Raw genomic sequence first — 23562 nt, 5'->3', positions numbered from 1 at the left:
TTAGTGGAAGAAAAAAAAAATGATAATTGGCCGTGTTCGTATTTATTTGTTTCAGTTACATATTATTTTCCTCGCTGGGCGACGACACATAGTTAAGGAGCCGGAACATGACGAAACATTAATGCAAAAATAATTTGCCGGCCTGAGCGTGGGATTTTAACAAAATATTTTGTGTAATTTTCAAAACATCGTTAGATATCGGTACTTTATCACGGGATTAAACGGTGATCATAATTGGTTTTTTTTTATTATTCGCGTGTCGGAATAAGACAACAATAATTACAACTACTGTTAAAATGTATTCGTTTTGTGTAGTACTATTTTGCTAGCTATTTTAGCTATTTTGCTATATTGCTATATTTTGCTAATAGAAAAACCATAACATTTAAATGAGTGTTTTAGTTGAACTATTCGAGTGAAAAATAACATCTATTACACAGTATTACGAGCCTGATGTCAAATAAATTTAGACGGCACAGTTGGGTCACTTTTAACAAGCCATCGTAGATTAATAATGTACCATTTCAATTACAACGCGTCGCAGCGTTGTGGTTATTGATTTGTATGCCTAAATTAAAAAAAAAAAAAATGCTCTCGACTCAACATGTGTGGGGAACGTTCAGCTGATTTCGAATTTATTATAGATACACGCAAAGATGTTTAAATCTCGAACGTCGCCATCAAAGTGTCGAACTGATGTGCGCATACGGAGTTTGTTTGATTAATATACGATTAATAACAACGAGCCACAAGGGTGAAGGGACACAATATTTAACTGGTCGGAACATTATAATATTATGATTCGGTTAATTGCGTACGGTTTTCGGGGGGGGGGGGGGGGGGAGATTATTAGTCGCATTGTAAGCGGACACGGTGCGGTGTCGATGAAAATGTATTAGTCATATGCGTTCGAGAATGCGGCGGCGCAGCTTGCATGTCTGATATTATGCTTGTACACGGTTACCGGGCTATTATATTGAGCATGTACCACGGTCGATGTGCACCGTATTATAATGACGCCAACACGTAAGATATAATATATAGAGATGCCGACCAATAGTAATAGTAATTAACATTGAATACAAGTATAGGTACGCGATATAATATAATATAGGCGAAAACAATAAATACGATTTTCAATTCTCGCCGCGCGAACAATGGCATTGCACATTATTATAATATATATTGTAGTCACGACGAGAGAGCACAATAACAATATTGAAGACCTCTCGCGGTGAGCGACAATAATGTTCGCGACTCGTTGGGTGCAAACTTCGAGGGAGTGGCCTTACAATATCGACAAGTCCGACAATCGTATAATAATATACGCGAGCCCGGCCGATGACATATCCGACGACGTGAGATGCGTAGGGCACGTTATTATTGTAATATTATAATAACAGTACCGTAGGTTAGGTTGCATAATACGCGCGTGTGCATACAGTATATAATTAATATTATGCGAAATTAATTCGCACGTCCCACACCTTTCTGATAATAATCGTCCGACGATTCGACAGCAGCTGCAGCTGGTGCATCGCTATAAATCGCTCCGTTCAAATTGCAATAATTCTCGAGTCCGATTCGCGTAAATGTTCTCTGGACGAGCTTCGGTGTCATTGTATAATATTAAAATAACTATTGTAGAACTCGATTTCGCGCGGTCGATGGTACCACAAACGTCATTATAATTATTACGGAAAACATGACGTACACCGTTTGAATTGAGCAGGAAAAGCGTTTGTCAACGATGATCGAACGTCGGTTCAATTTGACCTAACCTAACCATATAGATGTTCCCGGAGTGAAAGTGCTATAAGGTATAAAAAATGTATTTTAAATACGTATTATTGGTATTGAATATATAAGTACTTCGGGGGGTGATTCGATTTATGTTATTTCTTTGATAATAATTCCGTAAATAGTGATCACAAATATCGATTGATTAAAAAATAAATTATTGTATTAATTAATGTGTTATTTATCGTGGTGTAAACGTTGAAAAATGAATGATTCTGTAGAATGGCGGATGATGGATGAACATTTAAAAAAAAGCGGAAAAGTGCAGCGGGGTGAGGTAGGTCAGCAGTGGTGGAAGTTTGTTCATCGTCTCTTCTGTCCTCGGGCAGGATAGTTAATTATTACAATTTACAGTATTCGATTTGAATGCAATGTTTAAATTTTATTCGTTTCTATGGTGATAAGCAAAGCGTTAGAAAAAAAATAAGTTAGAAAAATAAATGTTGGTGGTTTTTCCCATGGTGTTAAGAAACTATTGAGAAAATCAAAAAATGACCATCTTGATCCAATTTTCTAAAAGATAAGATACTATATGTTGAAATAGAAGAACTCCTTCTGGTAGAAATTTAGTTTACAGGATAAAAAAAAATAAAAATCATTGTAAAACCACTAGCTTCCTCGCTCCGCTCAGAATCTAAAAATTTATGTTACTAAAGTGTAATTATGACTTATTTCAAAAATAATGTAAGATAATAAAATATATTATTAGGTATATAAGTATATTATATTATATGAATTGAAATAGAAATGCTGTTTTTGTGTGTGAAAAGTATTTCTGTTTATTATCTTAGACGCACTGTCTAGTCAAAATAATACTACCTATTAGATAAGTATTATAAACACATTTTCAGAGTATTCATTACAGCACTGCCGGGTATACCGTTTATATACACACTATACATCCCACCATATATAGGTAAACGTTCCACGCTGTAAGTTGTAACTACACAGAACCACGTCATTCACGTGGCTTATAAAATACACTGTTATAGTCTGTTAAATAACACAGGCGTCCATTATAATACCTTATTTATCGGATTTAACGTAATTTTATTTTTTAAAGGTCGTTGCATCGTCGTCTCGTACCTACCACTTTGGTAAGTACCGTGTGGGTGCTCCATCATCCTACTAGTCATATACGTACATATATTTTATATGATCGCCCACCATCGCCTGTCTACCTTATCGATTAATACGACTTAGTTAAAAACTTCTCTTACACCGAAGCTTCGTAATATCGTTAACATGTTACTAACCTTGGGTCTTTTCCACACGAATTGGAATGGTGGCTTTTGGTGGTAAAACACTGACGACTGGGTGGCAGGGAAATCGGGATCCTCCCATAATTCCCCGCGTTTTTGACACATTCTGTGGATCCTGTCGTAATCGCCCATCACGAAGAGTTCTGTAGAACAAAAGCATAATTTTATGTGATCATCATAACAGTATTTAGGTATGAAGTTAAAATATAAAAATTATACACCAACAGTATTTATGCATTATACACGCACGCAAATGTGCGTCCACGGGCTATCTTATTTATTATTTAAATTGATATAAGTTATTAACATATTCTAAAGTAAAACTATACAAATTAACCTGCAGCATTAAATTTCATATTATATACTTATAGCCACTTAGGTAGTAAACAGTAAACAAAATTATAAATTCAAGTTAGTAAAGCTAAATAAGAAAACATTTTATTCAATGTGTAGATACAATATAAGCCCCGACAGTTGAAATAATAATATAATATACCAAGGCATAATTATTTACGATCAACTAAACACAATGGAATTAATTGTATTTATTTTATTTCAACATAAAATTCTATTGTAAACAAATTAATTTTGATATTGTCATCGAAATAAAACTTACGATAGTTGTTAGTTATCATACATAATTGAACAGGTAAAAAATCGTTTTATGATGCTATTTTGCACGCGATAGTAATTAAAATAAATATAATTAGCTAGAGGGTCAAACCCTCAGACGTCTATGTTGATCGATGTATTTTTTTTTGCATACAAAATTAGGTTACGTGCAGGATTTCCGGATTCAAGGCCCATAACATATTATATTCAGGTGAGTATCAGGAATGCGGTTCATTCGACTGTCCCAATATACCTATTCGATCCCCAGCCAGCCCCCCGGAAGGCATCTTAAGTAAAAGTCAATTTTTGCAGGGAAAGTAGTTAATTGATCGGCTTCATTTTTCTCCGCTGACTGCTATATAATAACGCATATATGGTCTGTCATTTTTTTTTATTTCGGTTTCACGTGCAGCTGGTACGTTGTTCTATAGTTTGACATCATCGACCGGAGTTTAAGGTCAACGTATCGTCCTCCTCCCACGACCCGAACGACCATAAACACGGTCATCATTTACAATAATTATTTTCCTCTCTGGTATTAGATTTTTTTACTGCTAACAATCATTTGGCACCAATAATAAAATTATAATACGTATATAAAAATACAAAACTATCTGGATGTGTACTGTTACAATTTACCCTAAATAATATTATGATATAGCGAATTTGATTTTTCCATTCAAACGTTGTATGCTTTTATATAGGTCATCAAATGTATAAATAATGACGTGATCTGTCCATAAGCACAAGTGTACAACTAAAGGTGGTGGCTCGATGGACTTAGTATTGTAAAGTACCCAAAACAATTTTCATAGCCCCCGCAAACATGACAGATTTTTATGAAAAAAAAAAAAGCTCTAGTTGTGATATATATATATGGATTACACAATACATTATACACGATATTATGTAGTAGACGTCAATGACCTCTATAATTTCACTAGGCTGAATTAAAAATCATTAAACTATAAAATGTTTTATTTTTTAATCAAATGTGAAAATATTATTCCGGTAAAATGATTAACGCACGATAATACACGGACTGCATGACAATTGTAACGAAAATTGCGATATCCTAAAAACAAGTTTAAATGCACTTATGTGAGTTGCACAAAGAACGAAAGATGTATATAAATGATACGGCAATTTAGATTGATGTCATGTGATTGTGACATTGCAAATAAATCATTTCGTGCAGAATTTAGAGCAGATGATATTAAGAATGTTCATCTTGTAAATCGTGTCTTCAAAAATCTGATAAGTATGTTATATGTAGGTACATTTGTTATTTGTTGTTTTAAGAGAGATTTTAAAGATATTCAATGTGGGTACGACCTATGACATTTTTATCTCTATAATAATATTATATTCATCCTATATTTATAAACGTTTAATTTCGTATTTTTTTTTTATCAACGAACTGCAAGAAGTTCATTTAGGCGTGTCACTAACACATTATACGCTAGTAAATTTTAATATTTTTACAATGATTGTTGTATAGATAACAGTAAAAAAATAGTACCTTCACAGTCTCTCACACTATATCGTATAAAACATATCTGCGCCATGTGAGTTTATAAAGAATTTCACGGTTTATATAATGATAATAATAGTAATATAATACGAACTATACCAGAAATACACAAAGGTTCAATGTCCCATACTCAGCAGCATTATATTTTGGATAGGTGTTAGCATGATGTCACCTGTTAACAGTCATTTCACGTTTGTGCGCGTCTGTAGAACACTGCGAATATAATGTGTACCTACACTAATGTTGGGGCCAAATACGTGCGGTGAATACACCAATAGACGGAATTCTTAAGCCCGACTGTGGTATTTTGGCCATATATTACAATGGACTACATTAGGTATTTGTTAACGAAGCTTAAAATCAATTTAGTATTTTAAATTTAAATCGTTTACTGATATCATTGCCATTTTTTGGAACTCGTAATGAATCAAATTGATAAAAAAATCCCTCGAATAATAATCTCGTCCGTGTTGTTATATAGAATGGAAATACGGTTCCTTATGTAAATTGAATACTATATTCTATTCGCGTATACAATTTTTTAATTTTGGCTTATTGATCCAAGGAAATTTGCACAAAGCAAAATTGGTACATAGATTGTTAATGTTATGCATTATAATTCGTTAAGTCAGATTGTATAAAAAAATATTTCGAGGGTATACCTATTTTATAATAACTTTTGCATTCTTTAAATGTTGTAACCATTATCTAAATATTTTTGTTACCTATAATTGCGAATTCGTTAAATTCTTATCACGATCATAGCTGGTAAACGCTTTAATCGATAAATCGGACCAAGTAATAATTATCACGTATTTACTATAGGTACGTTATTTCGCAATGTAATTTATTATAAATATAGTTATTAACATAGAACGGTATTATTACAATACATGTAATATTACACTGAACCATAAACGCTTATATTTTCGTAATACCAATTTTCTTTCAATCATTTCGAATCAAGAAGTTTTAAAACTTTTACAGTCATATAACAAGATATAAGTAAAAATTAAATTCAGTTTAATTGGAGTAGATAATATTCAGATATTGAAATGACCTGGAAACGCAATAGACCAATTGTCAAAAATAAAATAGTGTCAATAAAACCGTCACAATAGTTCCACTTATTTTTTTTTAATTATAAAATATTATTTTTACTTTAAGCAACCACTGATTTTAAGTCGAGTTCGTACATTAAAAATATTTTTAATGTATAATTAAAGTTTTATAAAAGAACACGCTGCATACTATTTTAGGCATTTGTAAATTATTATAAACCTAGTAGTTTAAAAAAAAATGATGAAAATGCCACTGTTTTAGATAGACCTTCATTTTTTAACAAAAGCTCCTCCTCAAAAAATTTGTTTGACGCACTGTGCTCAGTAATAACATAGAAATATGATAACAAATTATCCTTAAAATGATTATGTATTGCTGTGTTGGTTTCAAATTACATTAAGGATTTAAAAAAGAGAAGTTTTAAAATCATTTTTATATAATTTATATTACAATTATAATAAAAGATAAGTTGCGAATTTAATATAGTAAACAACTGCATTGTAACTCAACTATGAACTAAGCTAGAGGTAAATAGAGTAATATAGTACCTACTATAAGCATGTGCAAATATACTTAGTAATTAGTGGGTACCTCTGTATAGTAGAGTAAACAGTATTAGGTTTCAGGATACTTAACCTATCCTATTAGGCATTTGTGACACCTATAACTTATTTTAAGTACGTGCATAGTACAGTATTAATCTAATCTTATACATGTAACAAAAATATAATTTTATCTAACTAGAGTAATTTAAATTGAAACGTATTATAGATACTGCGCAATTTTTTCTATTTGGTTTTAAAATGACGGTACAAGCAGATTCATACTTTCATACTTTTGTTAAAATAAAAGAGAATTTGAGAATTAACAGTTTTTGTTTTTAAACTATTATCTAGTATTCTATTCATATAAATATGAAAATTATAATAAACAATTATATTTTTTTGTACTAAATGAGATGTTTTTATTCTATTTTTTGGTGATAACTGATAATTACTTTGAAGTGTTAAACTTGTGAGAATCGATTCAAAGTTTTGGATACTGTTGAGAATCGTACATCTCTAAAAGCATGAAATAATATTAGAAAATCTATTTTAACTAACAATTCACATTATTTGTAGGTATTTTAACATTGTTTATATTTTCAGAAACAATGAATTCATTTTTCTTTCATTTTATATGAAAAAAAATAAGGTCAGCGGAACATTAAAAAAAACCCGAAAAAAAAATGAAAATATCAGTCGTGACAAATGTGGGGAACTTCACAAAACCGCGATAGTACACACGAAAGCGTACTGTACGGATGGATGGCACTCTGTACCTAGTTTTTGGTCCAGATTAAAACTATTAAATGGATCAAAATATTGCATGCCGCAGGCGTTCATATTTACAAACTATTGGTCCCATGTATACCTGGTCTAGCCAGTTTTATTATTTTTTTTTTTATTAGCCTCATACATAATTACGAGTAAATATCGCATAGCCACTAACGTACACCGTACACTTGAATGACATTCCAAAATAGTGTACATCATATTTCTATAATATTAATAATATATTTCAACGTGCATCACATCTCATTGTAGACGTGAACAAATTAAACGTTTTGGGAAAACTATCCAATGGCTTTCCCAATGATATGTGTTCGACGTTCCAGTATTTTATCTTGAAAATCGTACAATATTGACAGCTAACAAAATATAGTGCTGCTGTGTACAATCCAATAATAACCATGCAATTGAATCAATATTGTGTATAGAAACTCACGTTTTTAATTTCCAGAACTGTATTGCAATACACTACCCCGAATTCGAATAGCATTCGCCAACTTTTAACTATATAATTATCACTAACTATTATTTGACACTGGACTTAAAAATAAAAATACACGACCACAACAGATTACCGACACACAACCGCACCGCAGGATGAACACCTGTTAACTGACTCTGCGCGGAGGACTGCGCGCGCTTGTACAAGAGAGACCTGTTGTACAACCGCGCTGCGTGCCGAGAGTAGCTCAAGAGATGTCGACGAACCACGAAATTATCGAAATGCAACTATTGAGCCCGATTTCAATGACGTGGGCAACTCTACGTGCAACTAAACTATTTTTTGGATAATTTATAAACTTCGGGCATTGTTTTGAGAATTTCCGTACAACGATAATAATTAAATAATATAGCCTTATTATAAAAGTATACCAAATCATATAACTATATTATAATGGATTTTAGAGCTATTTCATCTAATTTAATAATAAACTAACCGTGAAAAAAGGATGCGAACAATATTTACAAGATTATTGGAAGAGTTGTGCTAAATTCCAAAAAATAAAAAATAAACTATAATATTATTATACATTAGGAGTTAAAATGTATAAAAGGTAAATATGCTCCTTTCTGTACCATTGTGCCTAAACGGAATGATAGTTATAACGATGCATACTGATATGCATAATATATATTATATAATAATAATATATAATATATATATTCATTACAATTATTTATTATGAAATTGCCACGTACGTAAATATTTAAAACGTTGATAATTATTTTGCAATAGTATTTATTTCCTAAACAAATTAAAGGCTTAAATTATTACGACAGATGGTGTTACAAAATACCCATGACTATATCATAATATATCGATCGGTGGTTAAACGTAGGTACATGCATTATTAACTATAAATTATAAAATATAAGACCACAAAATAAATCTACTTGTTTGTAATTTCTAAGGAAACCGAAGAAGTCGCTCTGTTTTGAATTTTGGGTGACTCACCATACTTGTTCACTTTTTTCTATAATAATGAATTTATAAAATTTTTGGAAAAAAAATTATCCACTAAATAATTCAATTACAGTAGGAAAGGGTGGATAGTAACTTCAAGGATATTAATTAATTATATTGCTATTAATAATATGTTTTTCGATTAGTAATACTATAGTAGTGAACTAATTTTTACCAAAAATCAATTGCATAAAAAATCGCATTTTTAGCGTTATTAAACATACCTAAACTTTATCTAAGTCAGTAGCGACCTATTGTAGAATGGTTTGAACTTTGTTTTTTAAATTTTAGTAAGAATAACTTATACCACATACAGAATTTTGTATTAGGTACATTTTCAAGTCTAAGGTATCAAATTTAAAAATTGAATTAGCAAATTCTAGCGATTTTGACGATTGTTGTCAATATTTTAATTAATCTTAATAAACTAATATATTTGCACTTTAAGTTAAAGATTGAAGGATTTTATCTTCTATCTTCTATATATTTTCTATTTTATCTTCATACATAAAACAATAACACACACACACACACACACACATTACTGTAAAATAAATACTAATATTAAATACTTTTAAGTTTTAACATATCCTGGAATAGCCAGAATACTAAATTAAACCAGATTAAGTCAATAACTTTCAGATGGGATAATTCCAACCACAATCGAAAAGAAGAAACCGCCTTAAATCGTTTAAGAATAGGGCATACTAAACTTACCCACGGATATCTCATGTCCAATGACCAACCCCCCTTCTGTGAAGCCTGCGGCCAACATCTCACCGTCAAACACATCTTGACTGAATGTCATGTTTACGACCAGGAGCGAATGGACCTCAACTTGACCGAAACCCTCGACTCAACTCTCGGACCACAACCTGATCAGAACAAAAAAACGCTTAAATTTCTTAAGCTAACTAATTTAATTAACAAAATATAATTGTATCTATGAACCCTATGTATATTATCTAAATTGTTATTAAGAATTATGAACTAATGGCCTTTGCTGCCGAGTTGTTTTTAAGATCAATAATAAAAAAAAAAAAACTATATTTTAAGTTTTAAACAATTTATTACCTTATGTTGTTTACATTCGTCGGCCGTCGCATTCAATAGTATAATAAGTATAACAAAATGTTAGGTTAGGTTTTTAAAAAACAACTGCGTGAAATAGTATTATAGTTATAAAGAACCTTAAAGTACAAAATATATCGCGGCTCAATAAAATATTATATCAAGTCCATGATAGGTCCAAATAATTACATTTTATTATTTTTAATTAACCTATCGGTCTCGTCAGCTTGTATGTTTATTTTCAGGCGCCACTGACACTATTCTAACCTTGACTTGTAAGTCATATTTAGTTACTTAGCCATTTTTTTGTCATTTATGGCTGTGATTATCGTCTAACGAGTGTTGAAAGCGTATAATTGTATACTGTATTAATACAGTCGTCGACTAGTGTTCTTGTACTAAACTAGTTTGGTTTTCGATTGAACGATTTTTGCATATTTTGGTTGTTTTTATTGCATATTTAGCGATATTTATAGTAATATTATAGCACATATATATATATATAAATTATTACCTAACCCTGGATATAACCCTTTTTTAGTCATGGCTTTAAATTTTTAACAGTCCGCGATATCTCGGAAACTATAATAAATAATGATTGTATGTTCGTGTCTAAAATAAGAAGGAAGAAACCAATTGCATTATGATTTACAACCATTGTATTTTATAGTTGATACTACTGTCACTAGATTTCTCAATTAATAAGCAAACATTTTAAAACGAAGCTATCTAATATCTGCCCATGACAGTTTTAGTTTTTAATTTATCTAAAATAAAGATAATTCTCACACGAAAGACTCATATTCCAGTATTCGATATTCGACACACACGCAAACACACCGTGTCGGGTAATCTGTTCAAAAATGGTATGTTCGAAAAAGCATATGTTTGGATGAATTTTTGTTGGAAAACTTTGCAGTTATTATATTGATATAGATAATATCCATAGTATAATATTCCGTCGTATATTCAGACTATTAGACCGTTAACGATCGTACCGATCTAATATAGTTCAATTACTTTAATCAGTTAATCTACTCGTTATCATAAGCATAACCATGATATGGGTTTCTGTAACGTACTGACAGTAATTTACTGACTACAGTATATTTCCGATTGTCAGACCGTTATAACGAAATAGCAAACGAATATGTGGACGTGTATTATTAAATTACCGTCAAATATACTGTTAGTATAATAATATATACTTATCTTGAAATTATTACTGATTTCGAAATTGCTGTTATCAATGCCATCAATGATATTTTTGCATTTTCAATGCATTCTGCCTGTTTTTTTTTTAATTTTTCACAAAATGGAAGAATTAACGACCAAGTATATTATGGAAGATCAAAATTCAAATCGTCAACTATTATTTGTCAACATTTACCAGCATTGGCTTTCCTTCCAGTTTCCAAAGTACTTGAATTAATTTAAAAACATAAATAACACATTTTTGCCTAATATATTTTATTATTTATTTAGGTCAACAAAAGTTGAAAACAGCTTAAAACTGCATTTTCTTATGTTGAAAAGGGACAGTAACTATAATAGATTACTCCGAACCAACGTATGATCGGTACTTGTAAATCAGTGAGACTCCGGTGACGAAATCCACAAGACCACAAGTAAGACCCCCTTATATATCCACCAGAATTATGGTTAGTTGTAGGCTTGTAGCTTAGCGGGTTGAATATGAATTGCCGCGCACTACTAATATCACTGAATTTATTGACATACCTAGTAGTTTAGACGGATAATTTTTAAATTGATATAATGTAGAAATTTAATATTTAATAATATAATATTGTACTAGGTTGATATAAAAACATCCGGGTGCATATAAATGCATAACACTTCTTCAAATAATTCAGAACGAGAACGAAAGCTTAATTATTGAACAATTTATTCAAAGCAGAATTGCAAAACAAATTAAGTTATCTCAAAAACAACATAAAGAAAGATTTAAAAAAATTGTTTTCATATTTAAAAATAGTGATCAAAATAACACTGAGTTTCTAAGAGACATTGTACACAATTTAAACTTTTAACTTGACAATAATACTATAATTATTATACATGCATACAACATTTTTATTTTACTTTTAAATAATTTACATAAATATGCTATTTTAACAATAAATAATTATATTATTCGAAATAAAAACTTGTTCAAACATATTTTTTTCGAACACTTTTCATTCGAACATATTTCATTTGAACATATAACCCCTCGTTCACACACACACACACACACACACACACACACACACACACACACACACACACACACACACACACACGCAGGCCCGTCGCTAGGCCACAAGCAAGGCATGTGTTGCTTTACAGTCGCATACAATTTAAAAAAAAACGAAGGTGGCAAATTTAGATAAATATCGGTAAAGTAGAGCGGCATCAAAATGTTCGCTTTAGATCTGAAAATATCTAACGACGGGCCTCACCAACTATCGCATCAGTGTTCACCGACGCTACGAACGTCTCTCCAGCACCACCCATTCAAAAATTTTACAATTTTTTTTTACAGGAAATTAGCATGTAATTAGCATGAATTTGCATGACTATCGCCAAAATTTGCATGACAAAATATACAACTCTATGACAAAAAATGATGTGCGGTGCTGGAGAGACGTCTCACCAGCACCGCCCAACGTAAAAATTAAAAATAATAACAAACTCGATATACCAAAATGTAGCACGTGATTAGCACGAATTTGCACGATATACCCCGAAATTCGCACGTGTCTGGTCCGCGAACAAACCACGTTCGACTATTTCACGCGTCTCGCCAGCACCGCCCAAAATGGAAATTTTGCGAAAATCAAAAAACTGTTTATGCCAATATTTAGCACGTGATTATCACGAATTTGCACGATATACCCCGAAATTCGCACGTGTCTGGTCCGCGAACAAACCACGTTCGACTATTTCGCGCGTCTCGCCAGCACCGCCCAAAATGGAAATTTTGCGAAAATCAAAAAAATGTTTATGCCAATATTTATTAAATTTTGATTTTCCATTATTTTTTAGTTTTATTTCTAGAAATGTTAATAAAATTTTATTTGTTGGTTAAAAAAGCTTGAAAATATAAAATAGAAGGCTCCTAGTATATTGTTTCAAAGGTAGATGAAAAATATTAAAAATATTTAGTCACAGTTTTTTTTTATAAGCATTTAAAGTTCAGAAATCACGAAAGTTAGCAAATTATTTTGAGTTGAGGATTCGTAAAAATTTTTCTTTTTAAATCTAAGATTTTAAAATGTAATACAAGATTCCTTATAAGATTATCTACCTTTATCAAAAAAAAAATGTGTACGAGAAAGTCAAATTAAAGTTTTATGAGCGTTTGAAATTCAAATTTTTACAACATTTAATATTTACTCGATTTCTCATGTAGCGATTTCCTTATTTTGTTGTAATTCAAAATCGAATAACTGTAGATACATGAAAATTTCACTGAATGTTTATTATATTAGCATTTCCTACACACCATACAATTTTAAAAATATTTTGACTGTTGTGCCAAAAAGTGTAAAAATTGTATACAAGGCTCCTGATATATTGTTACAATAGCAGTTGTAAAATATGAAAAATACATTGGCACAGTTTTTTTTATAAGCATTTAAAGATCAAATCTTGACAAAATTTATCAAAATATCGAAAATTATCAATCATTGTAATTAATAAATTATAAAATGTTCAGTTTTTATAGCTAAGGATTCAAAATTTAAAACAAGATTCCATGTAAGTAGTTTATTCTGTTGCCAAAAAATCAAAATAATACACAAGCACAGTTTATTTTTATAGTAATTTTAAGTACAAATTTGGACGAAATTACATATTAAAAAACCTAGAATAACTATTTTAGTTATTTTGTTGTGATTGTATAATATTATTCGTGGTTACTTGAAACTTCTAAAGTGTACTATTATATATCTATGATAGTATCACGGTTTGTTGTTGATGTATAACGCGTTATAAGTACCTAATGGATATTGTAATATGATTAATTTGGAATTTAGTATAGGTACCTATTATAGGTCAATTTTTTTTTTAATACCATAAATATGTGTAATATGTCTTAAACCTAGACTGACATACCGTCTCCGCTCAGAATCGTTTTTCTTATACAATGATATATCATTAAATTAAAATTTAATACCATGCATTATACAGTGACCCACTTGTAACCTTCAGTACAGCAGAGGACCTTTTTATTAATATTTTCACTGTAGATTGAATAATTGTTAAGTTGATAGAGCTAATTATTTAACAGTGGTAGACTTAATATAATGCTCATGTTGGATCCCTTGTTTTTAATTTGGTTAGCTCGTAGGTAGTAAAATATTTGAATGTTTTGATTAAAATAGGATATATTATATCTAAAATAGTTTAACTTGAATCATCTCTAAGGTTTAATACGATCATGTTATTGTTTGGGTGTGATTGTAATATGATTTGTACCGTGGTATGACGGGTGAGCTGGGGAATTCCAAACAGAAGTTCATCGATATCCCATCGTATTATTGTTATTGCTCATTGCCTATTGGCCAATAAAAATAAACTGCGCTACTAATATTGCTACTGTATTATCATTAACCATTTTTAGTATCCAGGATTTTTTTAATTCATTATTCCGATTTCACCGTTGTTGAAATAAACGTTGTTTCCACGCCGTTATGAGTTTGGTTATTTAGTTTGCACCTAATAGTTAGTTTATGTATAATTTTTCTCTATTAATTCATTACTACCTGAATAATGGCGGGTCGAAAAACAGTTATCCCGTCTCATCAAATTGTGGAAGCAGTTCTTAAGTTTAAAGACCGTATAATAACTGAAGTCAATGGTGAAAAAAGTAAGTAGACCTAAATTTTTATAAAAACTTACAGTAATAATCAATTTAATACTAAATTAAATTATAACTTTATTGTGTGTATTCACTAATATGTAGGGCTCGGTAGTTATATAGATGTTAAAAAATTAAAAATATGCTTGAAAAAATGTGAAATATGAAAAACAAATTTAAGTATTTAATAAAGAAATTTAAAATTATTCAAAATTCCAAAAATACCACTTTTTGTAATTAATTTTCACTAAAAGAAATAAAAGATTGATAAATAATTAGGTATATAATATTCAAATATTTGAATTTTTAAATTTTTTTGTGCTGAACAAATAGTTTTCATCGTCGTGGCGCGAGCTAACCTTAAGTAAAAAAAAATAAAGCGGCGGCACGACAGTGTATATTATTATCTCGAAGCAGGAGTTGCCCATTTCAACATTGTACATTTTGGTGTTTTTTTTAACCGGACCTAACTAATTATCTACTAAATCAATATATTTCTAATAAATTGGAAAAATTAGAAAAATCGTGCAGATGATCTTTTTGAATAAATCATCAAAATAGTACTGTTAGAAATTACGTTATTAAAGGAAATGTGCAAACTTTTTAATGAGAAATTATAATGAAATCTGGAATCACGGCGGCCGCATCTCGCATTGTCGTGCCGACTGATTCCCCCACTCAATTTCATGTACGCGACGCATTTCATTATTGCTCTTTCACGACTTCACGTATATTTTAACTTAGATTCTCGCCACTACCTATACGTAGCTATGGATTATTTGTTTCAATTCGTTATAAACTATATCGCTTCATTGAATTACATTATAGCTTAAATTTTTTATATTTTATTTAATGTAGTTTGTTAAATTGTAATTAATACTATAGTATTACACTATTACCTAGTGTGTTATACTGTTGATAATTATTCCTATGTTCGTACCTATATTATGTTCGTACGATAATATATTGGTATTATTTAATTATAAATATGCCAAACAAAGTGTACAAAGAAAGAATAAAAAATAAAGAAAAGTACTTATTGAATAAAAAAAAGAATCTTAGTGATAAAATAAATTTCCCAAAAATACTGTTGTCTTGACAATTTTCTAAATTAATGGTTATATCACAACTCAGTGCAAAAAACGGAAGAGTAAAAAAAAACAGATCTTTAAGTACTGTAACGATGTGATATCATAAATAAATTCTAAGTAAATTGAATAAAAAATATACTTATTTTGTTTCAATAATTTATTTACTCGGTGAGAAACTATATGACGTAAACTTTATACGACACAGCACACGAAATAACGTGAATAAAATAAACAAAATGCATTAGAAAATCAATGTAATTTAAAATATTATATTATAATGGACATTTCTGCTCAAAATAATTTCTCGCCAAGTAAATAAATTATTAAAACAAAATAAGTGTACTTTTTATTAAATTTACTTAGCATTGATTTATGATAGCCGATAGGTATCACATCCTTAAAGTGCTTAAAGATCTATTTTTTTTTACTCATCCGTTTTTTACACTGAGTTCGACGTAATGTATAATTTTATTGTATTCTCTTAACATTTTTTATTCAAATTACCTTTTTCCATATAGTTCGTTCTATAACCAAAAAATACAAATAATATTACCTATATAAACACAGTTATTGTTTACACAAATTTTAAGTTAAATTTGGACGAAATTAGGTAAGTACATGAAAACCTAGAACACCGATTTTAGTTATTTTGTTGTAATTTAAAAATATTATTCGTTGGTAAATGGTAACTATATACTTGAAACTTTTAAAGTATATTATTATATTTCATACTGACATCAAATACAATTTGGTTGCCCAATTGTTTCATACGAACAGATGTTGCTCACTTTATAAGATTAGTGAGTAAATGGATTCCATTGAAGAATACTCAAGGTAGAGTTAGAGAAGTAATTCTACGCAGCATAGGAGTTATAATTAAAAACCAATCTATATCGGAAATATATTCAATTGTTTTATCCCTATTTGTCGTGTTAACAAATGAAACTGATGGAGTTGATGCAGTGAGAGGTAGAGACACTCTATGTGAGTATCATAAAAAACAATTAATTGATATAACATCCACGGGTTTTATAAATTACGAAGAATGGTATAATCAAGTGTTATCAACTATTGACTCTGAGGAAGACATTCATGATTCAATTGAGGAAGTGGATGAATCACAAAATTTTGATCTTGATAATGAAAAAAATCCATTTCAGAGTTGGGCTGAGGAAATATTTGAAAAGAGCAAAGAATATATTCAAGAGGGTAATGGCATTAATGCTATGTATTTGCCCACATTAGTGCCATTAATAATTAAATGCATGCAGTTTTTACCTTTGTGGTCAGGTTTAATGATACCTATTTTTAAATATGGAAAAATGACAGCCAGTTCTGCAGGAGTGGAATCAAGCTTTAAAAAACTAAAAGTAGTAACTTTCAAAGACATAGACCTTCCTACAAATATTGATTTGTTTTTAGAAAGACACATAATATCTCTACGAGGAAATTCTCTTTTGCGTTCTTCAAATTACACACATACCATTCAAAGTAACAACTTTAAAGAAGTTATACTGATTGATCAAACTAATGAAGATGACTTTATTGCTATTGATGAAAACAATATTAATGATATTATAATGGACACTGAAAATGAAATCACAATAAACAAATCAATAACAGTTAACTGTGATGAGAATACTGCTAAAGAAGGGTGGGATAGAAAATCTAAAAAGCAACGTATAACAAATTCTTACTTAAACTCTAACACACATTTGCGTCATATAGACTTAAATAATTCACGCAGCATTACATCGTTACCTAATTTAAAAAATGGTTCAAAAGTAACTGATCTAAAAAGTAGGAATTTAAAAGGTTATGGTAAAGTTGCACTTAGTAATACTTGTGCTTTTGATGCACTGGCTTCAATATTCATGGTGTCTTATTGTACAAGTAAGCGATATTCCGAAGAAATAAATTGCCTGGAAAACCCAAATGAATTTCTTTCTTTTGTTTCGTCAATTGTTAAAAAAGGAATCAACCCTACAACTTACAAAGAAAGAGCTCAGATATTATTAACTTATCTCGAACCAGAAGCAACCAAAATTGACTATGACATTACATTAGTTTCTTGCCATGCAACAACAGCATTTGTCATACAAAAGCTATTTCAAGATATACCTACGGCATTTGATTATATATTATGTTCAAACCCTAAATGTGACTACTCAACGGAAAAACAAAAACCAGTGACATACATCACATTCCACACAGAAAATAATCTAGATGGTTTACAAAATTTTTTATTAGAAAGATTATTGATAGACTATTTGACTTGTGGAAATATAAACCAATATCAAACAAACCCATGTAATGGTGATAAAACTATAAGGACCGAAGCATCTACAAAACATTTAATTATAGAAATTTTAAAATGGGAAGGTACTTACAGTAAATACATTAACTAAAATATAACCTATAAACACTATATACATTTATTTATGTTATCATATTTTTTAATTGCAGGAGATATTACTAACTATAAAGATCAATCAACAGAAGCTGCTCCACAGCTACAAATACCTCTAAAGGATATCCCACAAGTTCTAACACATTATAACACAGCATATGAATTGCGAGGTGTATGTGACTATCGGAAAGGGCTAAGTAGATTGCGCACATCTGTTGGTCACTATGTAGCGTACTGTAAAAGAGGGCCTAACAATTGGGAATTATTTGATGACACTACCAAAAAGCCAAAAGCAGTCAATCAAAATACAGTTGTATTGTGTGAGCTTCTCATTTATACAGTATAATAAAATAAATTATCAAAGCATTTGTATACCATAAAATGTACAAATAAAATATTTTGATTAACTGAATTCAAATTTTATAGGTACTACATTAAAATAACTTGACAATATATTGTTATCTATTAAAAAAAATTCCAACCTCCAAGTGTAACCAATTTTAAAAAATAAAATTTAATAAGATTGTTTACGAAATTTCTATTAAACGTTTGAAAAACTCAGTGTAAAGTTCTAATAAATACTTAAATATAATACTTCAGAAGTGTAATGAGTGGGGAATAAAATACTTCATACATGTACTTATACAATAGGTGCCTATACCAATGGAGGTATTTTATGATTCAACCAGCTTCAGCTGCCTGAGAAGAGTCCGAAAACTTGTTAAATTGGGATAATAAAGCAAAATTATATGTTAATTTTGATTCAACGTGGATGCGTCTGAGTAAAACTAAAGTTAAATTAATTAAAATATAAAATGGGGAACTTTATTTCAAAATTTTCTTAACCAGAAATTACGTTTCGAAAACCTTTAATTTAAAAATATAAACTTGGTGCAACTCAAATTTAACTTTGTACACAGTTTTGTATTATTACCAAAATAAAAATCTTAGATTTAAAAAGAAAAATTTTTACGAATTCTCAACTCAAAATAATTTGCTAACTTTCGTGATTTTTGAACTTTAAATGCTTATAAAAAAAAACTGAGACTAAATATTTTTAATATTTTTCATCTACCTTTGAAACAATATACTAGGAGCCTTCTATTACATTTTCAAGCTTTTTTAACCAACAAATAAAATTTTATTGACATTTCTAGAAATAAAACTAAAAAATAATGGAAAATGAAAATTTAATAAATAAAAAAGTTTAGATGGTGGAGTGAAGTGGTACGCGGGGTTACCCCACAAAATGTTTGTCCACTACTCCGCTTGTCTATACTTATAACTAGGGCTGGGATTTCGATGCACTTAGCATTGTTTTTCAAAGCTTACTGTGCAATGCTCGTCTTGTCACAAATTTGTTTTATGTACATTTGAATAAGAATAAGAAAGTTTATTTTGCATTTTTTTGGGCATCTAACAGTAGATTATAAATTATAGAAAACTGAAAAAGTATTATAATTGAGGTAGTAACTAAAATATGAAATTTAATTTTAAAGTTAGATAAAATTGTGGAAATTGGTTACGACAAAATTATATAGGTAGATAAAAACAAGTTAAAACATTTTATTTAAAAAAATATTTTATTATTCCGCAGAAAAAATGTTAAAATGTAAACCTTAAACATTGAATGAATTATACAGTTGTTTATCTTGGGTACCTATGTAAACTTAATAATTATTGGTATATGAATATTTAATATTATTATCTACATTTTCGTATACTTGTAAATTTGACGTTTTTTTTTTAAAAAATTAGTTATATTATTTACTGCATGGGCTTCCACGATAAAAAATTTTTTGTAAATCAAATTGTCTAAAAATATTGTTATACTTTTATCTTCTTCTGTAATGCCGTTAGTTTTTTTTCTTCGTGTATTTCAATATTATTGTTATGATTACACGGCGTTATGGATAGGCAATTTAGCTATGCCTCTGTCATGGTTCTATTTGTCCGGTACCTCCCGTGTTAGGCCTTATTCAACAATAAAATACGACTTATAAATATAATAATCATAAAAATATAAAGTAATTAGTGTTCAAGACGAATGTACACATTAAATTATATTATTTGTTTTATTGTTATTACTTATGATTATGTACATTTTTTTTTATTTCTCACATTTTTATTTTTTATAACAATCAGAAAAAAATTTGACGGTATTCGAAGTAAAAATTTACATGTATAATTAATATTTACATAATATGTTATGCTTCATTGTTTATTTGATAATATGAGCAAATTAACAATCATTATAATATTAAAGTTTTTCAACAAAACGAAAATTAAACAAAATGAATTTTAATAAATTATAAACTTAAATTTTGGATTGATGACACCAGTCAACATCTCTTTTTGCATCCCTCTTGTCTTCTCAACTCGTTGTCATCTCACAGATGCAATCGAGCGCACCATATGGCGGTATCGGTGTACCTACCACACTATTTGCAACAGCAACAGCAGCATAACGTCCTCCCGAACTTGAGGAGCCGCCTCCCCACTGCCGATAAGAACGATCTACGACGACCTTGCCGAGGTTTTTCTGCTGCTGCTGACTTTGCTTGGACCGCAGTCGTCGCTGGCTCCAACCCATCGCCATCACTTTTGGCCACGGCTATAGGAACTATGGTCGTGCTTTCGGTTGCCTCGTCCGGAACAAAATCGTTAACATCAGCCAGTGCATCTAACAGCTGGATTCTAACCGGTGCCACGTAAGAATCAAGCTGTTCAGTCACCGCTGACTTTACTTGGATCGTAGTCATCGCTGGCTCCAACCCGTCGCCATCACTTTTGGCCACGACTATAGGAACTATGGTCGTGCTTTTGGTTGCCTCGTCCGGAACAAAATCGTTAACATCAGCCAGTGCATCTAACAGCTGGATTCTAACCGGTGCCACGTAAGAATCAAGCTGTTCAGTCACCGCTGACTTTACTTGGATCGTAGTCATCGCTGGCTCCAACCCGTCGCCATCACTTTTGGCCACGACTATAGGAACTATGGTCGTGCTTTTGGTTGCCTCGTCCGGAACGAAATCGTTAACATCAGCCAGTGCATCTAACAGCTGGATTCTAACCGGTGCCACGTAAGAATCAAGCTGTTCAGTCACCGCTGACTTTACTTGGATCGTAGTTGTCGCTGGCTCCAACCCGTCGCCATCACTTTTGCTCGAAGTCAATGTCGTCGTCGTCGGTTGTTGATCACGGAGCTCACTGATAGCACATACAATTTTTGGCCTCACGGTCAGTGTAGGGTCGTCTACCGCGTCATCTTTCGTCGTGTATTTATTGTCGTCCACCATATATACGTTGTCTGTCGATGGATAATCGCACTCCTGCAAGATTCCAACAGGAGCTTCCAACAGTTCGTCATTTGGACACAGGGATAGTAGTGGTGCTAAATCTAACGTCCTCTGATCGGCCTCCACCTGCAATGTGGATGTCGTCGCCGACGGTTGTTGGTCACAGAGCTCAGTGATACAGACAATTTTCGGCCCCACGGTCAGCGTAGGGTCGTCTGCCGTATATGCTCCGTCGTCTGCCATCATGTGAGTGTTGTCTTTCGACGGATATCCGCTATGGGTGCGGAACTCGTAATTCTGCGAATTTCCAACAGCCGGGTTATTCTGCACTCGTCCTGACGTAGTGACGTTGTTTTGCAAAACTTTTTTTGATTTTTATAAGGTTGACTCCTCAGCGTTTTTTTTTTACCTCACGCAAGGTTATAGAAAAATTATTAAACAATAAGATATAAGTAATACATTCAAAAGTTGATTATTAAATTATATTTATGTTATAGAAAATAAAATAATTCGTTAAGCGGTTCGTTACGAAATATAAACTGATTCAAAATATGTAATCGGTCGTATGAATAAACATCCAAACGAATATTTCCATGACAACAAAATAATATAATATTGTTCAAAATTTAAAATATAATACACGGCCAATTTAATTCCAAAGACATTACATATGTAAATTTCAACATAATTAATATTAACATGAATACTTGTATTATACAAGTAATATAAGTGGAATACTTAAAAGCACCTTTATTGCACGTCACAATATTTTCAAAATATTTAGATTTATTTTATGCTATTCGCTACCACAAATCTATTAAAACCGTATGTTTGTATTGTATTTACTATTGACTAGGTAATAATAACATCTAGCAAGATCGTATAAAATAATATTATAATTTATAATATAGAAAATTAGTTTTTGTCAAGAGTTAGTTCAACCTGGTACTACTGATAGAAAAATAAATTACTTACAGAAATACCATATAGGTACCAATATACCTATAGTAAAATATGTTTAGGCTGACAGATCGTTTTAAAACAATGATTTATATAACCCCGATGGTATAATAGGTGGTTCAGAATAACCTGAAAATATGAAATATTTAATTGATGGTTTGAACATTTTTTTTCTTGTAAAAATGTTTGTTGTACCCTTACTTTTCCCCCAATTATTTTGAATATGTAGGTATTACTGCAAGGCTGGGCATTAACGAGTTAAAAGTTAAAATTAAGTTAAAACGTTAAGTGAATTTTAATTAAGTTAATTAACGCGTTACTTTTTTTTTCAAATTAACTTTTAACTTAATAAGTTACTTTTTTTCAAGATTAACAGGTAACACGTTAGTCTTGAAAAAAAGTATCTATATTAAGTTAATTTTTGTCCGAAGAATAATGCAAATTTTTGAATGGGTTTTTGCTTTGATGTATCATTTTAAATTTCCCCAGTAATTTTCTTGAGCGTAAAGAAAAACTATCTAATAATCTATATTTTGTATCTGGAATTTTTTATTTTTGTAAATTAGCAAATTTTAAATTTAAACTAAGTTAAGTTACTTTTTTTTCAAAGTTAATTCTTAACTTAACGAGTTAACGAAAATAAAATATGAGTAACTTTTAACTTAACTCAACTTTATTGTTTTAATAACTTAACTTAACAAGTTAAAAAAAATCGTTAACTTGCCCATCCTTGGGTATTAGGATGCATTTCTGTTCTTTTTAAAGAACAAACATTCACTTTCCTAACAGAACAAGTCCTAA

General features: G+C 30.6%; 2 protein-coding genes across 2 annotated transcripts in view; both read right to left on the bottom strand.

Moving 5' to 3' along the window:
- Positions 1-8219, bottom strand: part of LOC132945269 (calpain-C) — a 30917-nt gene extending 22698 nt beyond the window's left edge. Inside the window, exons 1-2 of the mRNA XM_061014962.1 lie at positions 8038-8219; positions 3057-3205 (exon numbers count right to left, since the gene is read on the bottom strand). Coding sequence (XP_060870945.1) covers positions 3057-3194 — 138 coding nt within the window. The 5' untranslated portion in view covers positions 3195-3205; positions 8038-8219. The remainder of the gene's footprint in view (positions 1-3056; positions 3206-8037) is intronic.
- Positions 8220-20829: 12610 nt separating this feature from the next.
- On the bottom strand, positions 20830-22044 carry LOC132944791 (uncharacterized). The gene has a single exon (XM_061014299.1). It carries the CDS (start codon positions 22042-22044, stop codon positions 20944-20946), a length of 1101 nt encoding a protein of 366 aa, XP_060870282.1. The 3' UTR covers positions 20830-20943.
- Positions 22045-23562: the final 1518 nt, after the last annotated feature.

The sequence above is a fragment of the Metopolophium dirhodum genome, chromosome 5 (genome assembly GCF_019925205.1).
Source record: "Metopolophium dirhodum isolate CAU chromosome 5, ASM1992520v1, whole genome shotgun sequence".
Classification (NCBI taxonomy): Eukaryota; Metazoa; Arthropoda; class Insecta; order Hemiptera; family Aphididae; genus Metopolophium; species Metopolophium dirhodum.
This window is presented reverse-complemented; position numbering and strand designations above follow the sequence as displayed.

Excerpts from the sequence above, each read along its gene's own strand:
- LOC132944791 (XM_061014299.1), bottom strand. The coding sequence starts at position 22,044 with ATGGCAGACGACGGAGCATATACGGCAGACGACCCTACGCTGACCGTG.